The following is a 7,175-nucleotide window of genomic DNA, read 5'->3' as shown; positions in this document are numbered from 1 at the left end:
CCCCCCCCCTCAATCCCCATCTCTATCAGCTTCACTGCTGTTTTCATATTCCATCCAGAGCTTTATAGTTAAGGTTTAATTCGTCGGCATTGTCAGTTCCATTAATTTCCCGCGATAAACAAGTACTTTCAATTTTTCGAAAATCTCTGGAATTTTTAACTGACAAATATTTTGGTTAATAAATTGTTAATTCGAAAATCAAATTTATTTCTCACTACGATCATCAAATTTATGATTGATAAATCTTCGACTTAATTATAAAAAAAGGCCCTTGAGAGTAGAAAAAAAAAAATTACCGCCCCTCGGAATAAAAATTTTTTTTGTCACCACATATACTCTCGGTAAATATATTTGGTCTCGTGTAGGTCGGAGAAAATATTTAAAAAAATAACAAAGTCATCAAAAACCCGGTGATAAAATTTAAATGGCCATAACCTTGTTTGTACGTACATACGCGAAAAGTTGAATTAATGGGCCCCGTGAAATCCCTGCGGTAGAGTACACAAGAAATATAATGTTCGACGTGAGACAGAGGACAGTTTAAAAAAAAAAGGAGGAGAGAAAAATTGTACGAAAAAAAAAAATCGACCTGTAGTACACCTGTGCATCATTCACGGCAGTGTGACGACGTAGGTATTACGCGACACAGGATAATAAAACAGCGCTGTTGAGAGACCCAAGCGTATAACCAGTAATAAATGTTTGGTTGGTCATAAAGTCGTTATTACCTTCTGGGAGGCGAGATAAAAAATACGGGGGGACGAAAGTTTGTGGTATGTTGAGTAATACTGAAGGATCCAATCACGCGAAATTCCAAAATCCTGAGGACGAGTCAAAAAAAAAATTTGTAAGACCTTTCCGTCTCTTTATCTCTTTCAATCTATTCCTGTCTCTTTCTGTCTTTTTCTGTCTCTTTCTATCCCATTTCTATAATTTCTATAATTCTATAATTATATTCCAATATATTCTACGAAAATTGTCCGTAAATAATAATGTAATGGGTCTTGAACCGTGAGGTAATATCTGATGAATGAGAATTTGGAAATTTTTTAAAAGGCGAATAAGGGCACGTGGAAGTATATTATCGGTATAAAGACACATGGCCTGCGGTAGTATTCGCTTCATTTGTCTTTATATTAGCGATGGTACGCACCCCCGTAACGCCACATAATAAACCCCCAAATGCTCAGCGGGATGGCGAAAGCCAAAGCAACTCGGCTTTTTTCTCCCCTTTCGTATGATTTTTTTTTTTTCTAAACATGGGATGTAAGGCACATGATCTTACGCCATAATTCAGGGAGTGGAAAAAATGAGGATAAAAAATAGGGAAAGAGTGGAACGATCGAAATATGTAAAGCGATAATAAATGAAACAGCCGGAGCTGGGGTTCCCCAAGGGGTTAATTTCGATTCAGGGGGTTGGAGGCATTCACGGTTCCTTAAAATCCGTTTTCTCTCTGGGGTCGAGTTACCGCAGGAGAAAAAATGGTCATTCAGGTCCAATGACGACACTACCCTTCGGGCTTTCATCATTTTCACTGGATATCATTTTTTTTATTTAATACCAATGACTAGGAAACATTTTTATCAATCATTCATTTATATGGATAATTATTGAGACAGTCGATAAGAGTGAATTGACTTATTTACTTCGGAATAATTAATGACAATTTTCTTTTTTATGTTACAGTCGATCAGATGCACTATCACCGGCTGCACCTGCGACTCCTTCACTCCTGGCAAACGTCATCTACGGTATTGCGACAAGTGTCATCATGGCTGGGTTCTTCACGGTGAGTCGATATATTATTTTTTTCAAATATCCACTGTTGAAAAAATATCACTGATGATTCCGGAGATGTGAAATTTTTTTAACAGTGCGATATAATTATTTATACCGATGAAAATGAATTGCGTATCGGACAATTGAAAGGGGAGATGGTACGTCCATCGTAAAAAAAATCGAAATGTCAGCGGCCATTCCTCAGGGACAAAAATTCAATTTTCCATGGATGACCAGCGCCCATTCCACGGCCCTGGCACACCCCTCCGGGGGTATAAGACCACAAACTTTATGCGCTCATAAGTTTTAGAATATATCGGATGAGCCCTGAGGTATATCGAAATACAACTCGAAAGTGGCTATATCGAGACAACCGAATGTACCTCCCTCCACCCATCCATGCCAACGTATTGGTACCTGGAGTTTGTCTTCTCAGGAACATGCGCGTAGAATTCGTAACTCCTGGGTGCGATATAAGAAAAAAAAACCGGTCGAAAAAAAAAAGAAAAGTAGAAAACCGCGAGGAATATTGGATATTCGATATACGTTTGAAATTCCAAAGCGCTTGACCCTCGGTAGATTGAACTGACCGGTCATAGACCACGAAATACATATCAATTTTTTTTCACGTCCCTCGGGTACTCGAATCCCATAAAAGTTATGGTGAGCGTCACTCCTCGCCTCTTTTGTGTCGTATTTCCGAGTCACAATGACTCCATCCAATTCCACTGACACATGATTTCTCGATAAATATTTAATAACCACGACAAACATTTTCCATTCATATATTTTTTTATCCCGGTGCGTGATGAATGCGTTAAAAATGATTGGACAACGGGAGCGGGAAAGAGAAGACGAATTGAGAGCGACGTGCGCTGACAAAGGCCCTTTTAAATTGTAATGAGCTGCCAAAGAGTGAATTATGTGCCGTCCAAGTGCCATCGGGGCCTCGCCAACTGAAAAATCCCCATCCCCTGACGATGAATTCCCCATATATCGTCGGTATTTTGCCCCGAGTACTGAAAATGAGAGGGATAGAGAGAGAACTTACACCCCATGTCATGAATATATTTACATTGATCGCTCGTCTCGGTATTTTTCATTTGGTGAGGACTCTTGTACCGATAGTACGTCTATTCCATGATTTATCGCTCATCCAATCGAGGGATAAAACAATACCCCTTATTAATTAATATTTTTTATCGTCAATAAAAAAATATTAACGTTTAAATAAAAATTACCTATGAAAATCGATCGGGATGGAGCGACTCCGTTGCCATCTGCCCTCTTCTCGGTACATCTGCATTATTCTAGAGGAAGGGGCCAGCTGGTGCCTCAAAAAGTACAGCACCCCCTGGCGAAAGGAGTCGATCCATACCTTCGGTATTTCAAAACAAAAGGGAACGCTCAAAATGAGAAATGAAACGTAAAAATAGTCATCTACGGGGATAAATCATGGAAGGCGTTACCCAAAATGACAACCTCAGGCCCCGGCGTTAATCAAAATCTAGGGGGTTTTCTGGGTAGGGGAGGGGGGGTTCGTTCTCCCTCTTTACCATCCCCCATAATTTTTTCGCGTTAAAAGGGCCGAATTGAGCTGACGGGATTTATTTAATGGGCTCAAAACTAGTCGGTCATTTCGCATCAACAGGGGGTGCACATTTGCATCATCTATCCTAATAATTTAATTTCAAAATTCAATTTGCATTCTAATTTTAAAAATCCATTGGAAAATTTATTCGCGGATTTAGGACGTATGAATTTCTTTTTTTCTTTTTTTTTTCCGCCAACTACTGGACGGAAGGTATTGATGCGAATTGGTACGGATTAAACCGCAATTTGCGTACTCAGTTCTCAGCGGTTCATTGGTTGCAGTGACGTAGTTATGGTTTAAAATAGAATATGCGGAACAAATTCGCGACGACGAGGTTGGTGGGCTGAGACGTGTGGTTGGATGATCCCCCCCTGTAAACACCGAGGCGCCGCGGTGCTTTACGACGCGCGCCATCGAGTCACCCTCGTTGCTTGTTTAGGTTGGGCCCTCGATTTCATTTTTTTTTTCTCCGCGTATTTATGGGATAAAAGTACAACGTGTGGTAACAATATACCTCGAGGTACTCGAACTGCTGACAAGAATTTTCCAAAATTTTTTGATGACGAGAACCCGTTAATTTTCCATTTCATTCAATCAAAAAAAATCCAAATTCATTTCTATTTCAACTGAATGTCTGAGGAATACAATAGGAATCATAATAGCAATGATAATAATAATAATTGTCATTATTATTATTATTATTATTATTATTGTTTATTTATGAGTTAATTTTTAATTATAATGAATAGAATAATTATAATGAATAGTAACTGAGTGGAAAATTTTGAAGAATGAAAATATGTGTGGAAAATATTGATATATTTGTTCTTTTTTAATGACTTTTCGATTTGGCGAATGGATTGATATTCATGGATCAATTTGTACCGGTGATTTTAACCGTGAGAAAGGTGTACTAGGATTTTATCGATGTTGGCCGTGCAATTTCCCAGATTAGGATTAAACATTGATGCCGCAGTCTGATACAGATTGATGTCCAGTCCGAATACTGAGAAACTCCATTTCCGCTTGACCTGACGTCGATGTTATTTGTCTCGGGGGTAAATTCCCCCTCGATTTTTCTATCCCTCGTCTGAGATATGAGGAGGAAAATATGAGGGATATTGTCATTTACCACCTCTGGATGAGCGGAGATTCGTATCTTATCGGGCATTCACTTTCTCAAAACTTTTCTGACATTGTCGTGCTTGTATAGGAACATTCATCTTGAGATAAAATCCCTCTGGGGGGGTAGACACTGCTTTATTTCTTCAGAGTGTCATGCCTCATTGACGGATTATTTTTTTAATAGATTGATACCTCCAATCCGTCGCAATTCCGTTGATTGTTTTTTTTCTCCAGATGTACCCGCAAAGTGCCAATGATTTATTTCTTCAAAATCACGGCCTCTCATTGACTGGTAATCCATTATAAAAAAAAAATGGTGTCCAATTTCGTCTTTGTTTTCATTCAATTGACGATAATTTCTTTATTTCTACTCGGATAGGGATAATTCATAAATCAATTAAATCGATTTCCTACAGGGTGATCTGAGGGTGAGAAGGTGGACACTTGGAAAATTATCGGTCAATAATTGTTTTACAAAATTGAAAAAAAATTATCGCTGATACAACGGGAATAATCAATGGTGAGCAGTGAAAATTCCACCCTCGAATTATTTTTGCACTTGACTATGAAAAATCATGGTGATAGTGAATGAGACTGAGTTTGTGGCTCTGGAGATACCGCAGAGGGAGGTGAATGTGGTCATGGGATTTCAGTTGAGAGATTAATGTGTCATCTGCCATCACGAGTGATTGACAGTCATGTGACCGCGACAAAAGTTGCCGACAAGCCGCTGTAAAATATTCCATGACCTATCGTTTGTCGTCACAATCCCTCGAGGGTAATCCATAATTAATGTCCTATGAAGAAACAATGGTTATTTTCGTTGGGTCAGTGATTAATAGTGAAAATTCCATGGATGATGGCAATTAAATTCTTCCAAGAATTGAAATAACTGGAGAAATCGTCCAAGACGTAATATAATTATACAGGGGGTAATAGAAGGCCAATTTAAATAATACCAGTCGCGTGGACGTGTACACAATATACAGATATAGAATGGTATCAGCAATTCAGTGGTTTCACCCCATCTCAACCATTGGACAGACTCAATTGTGAGACACTTCGGGCGTAGACTGTATTGTTGAAAAAGCCACGATGCTATCACCAGTCACGAAATTGAGGGTGCGCCAAAGAAACTGCCGTCTGCTATCCAATTTGATTATCCCGGCAATATGGGACTATGCAAATCATTCCACATCTAAAACTATATATAAAACACAATCCCTCCTCTCCTCTTCACCTTTTCACCACCCTCCCTTCACCCCCTCATGACCATTTTGCTGGCTAACAATTTCAACTCAATCCGAAAATTTTCTCGTGATTAATTAGACAGAATTTTCCTCACGGAAAAAAATATTTTCATTTTTCGCGAAAATGTACACACGAGAATTATACAATGTTTTTGCTCCAGTGTTGGTTCGAATTTTTTCTCCTCAAGTCGGTGAACATTTTTCTGACAAAAAAAAAAAATAAAAAAATACAAAATAAGCTCGGATATAATCGCAACGTTTCGCATACAAACGGGCGCTAATGGCGCGTATAGCTTTTGTTGTTTTTAATTAACCCTTTCTTTTAAGACGACCGGAGGGAGCGGTAAACTGTTACAAAGGTTCTCCCCAGTTCTTTTTTTTTTTTAACTCCTGCTTGGCTCTTCCGCCTTTGCCTAACTACCCTTTTTCCTCCAACTGGAGGCCCACCCCTTCATGCCCCAGGACTACGTCCTCGGTATCCCCGGGGAGATGTAAATACTCGCTGTGAACTGCACCTCGGAGACAGACAAGCTTTTCTCGTTTACGAGGCACGATGAGGCTCGTGCAATTAAAGCTTCATCTAATTACCCCCAGCGACCGCTCGGTTAATTGCCCCATGGTAAATGTCGAGACATTAATATCGAACCAGCCCATATATCCACAATAACACATCCAACAATTTCTCATCCATCAAAAAACCAAAATTCATCCAAGTGAATATCTACTCGATTAAAATCTATCAGATATATTCACGAGGGATTAAAGGGCTTGAATAGTTTTCATTCAGTCATTTTTCCCGACTTCCTTCTCAGATATCCTTCCTGTCCCTGTAAACGTCAAAAAAACGACGAAAAAGGGGTCGAAGGGCGAGACACAATGGCCTCGGTTGTTACGAAATCGGATGCACCAGTTGAAGAGCGTAAAATGTGGAGGAAAAAAAAAAAAGATGAAGAAGAAAAAAAAAGGGAAAGAGGCGAGAGAAACGGAGAAATGAGAAAAGTATTAAAAGGGAAGTCAAAGGGTTCCGAGGAGCGACGACACTGGCGCCGATAGACGCTGTCCAGAAATTCAGCGAGCGTAGTTGATACGACGGTTTAATTACCACCAGTCCGTGTATAACCGACCAACGTCGGTAAATCTCTTTGATGCACCCATAAAACGAGACCACGAAGCGCAATCTTATTACCGGTCTCGCGTCGCACGTCCTGCGGTGCGGGTGGCACATACAATGCTGCACAAGTAACACCACTTTTTCATAAACCCCACGGTATTTCAATATTTATATCTCATTGAGGTGAAAAATATTGATTCGTGTCACTGGTATATCGGTAGTTTCCACACATATTTTCTACCTCGGCATTTGCTGATGGTTAACCGCTCGGACGATGGCCATCGTATATGGCGACGTTATCTCCTCCCCCCCC

General features: G+C 39.7%; 1 protein-coding gene across 2 annotated transcripts in view; it reads left to right on the top strand.

Annotated features, from left to right (window-relative positions):
* The window catches only part of LOC105274202 (zinc finger protein basonuclin-2), a 91,930-nt gene that overhangs the window by 27,916 nt on the left and 56,839 nt on the right, over window positions 1-7,175 (top strand). For both annotated transcript variants that reach the window (XM_011317115.1, XM_011317117.1), the window contains exon 3: window positions 1,690-1,792. In XM_011317115.1, the coding sequence (XP_011315417.1) occupies window positions 1,690-1,792 (103 nt within the window). The remainder of the gene's footprint in view (window positions 1-1,689; window positions 1,793-7,175) is intronic.

The sequence above is a fragment of the Fopius arisanus genome, unplaced genomic scaffold, assembly GCF_000806365.1.
Source record: "Fopius arisanus strain USDA-PBARC FA_bdor unplaced genomic scaffold, ASM80636v1 scaffold00010, whole genome shotgun sequence".
Classification (NCBI taxonomy): domain Eukaryota; kingdom Metazoa; phylum Arthropoda; class Insecta; order Hymenoptera; family Braconidae; genus Fopius; species Fopius arisanus.
This window is presented reverse-complemented; position numbering and strand designations above follow the sequence as displayed.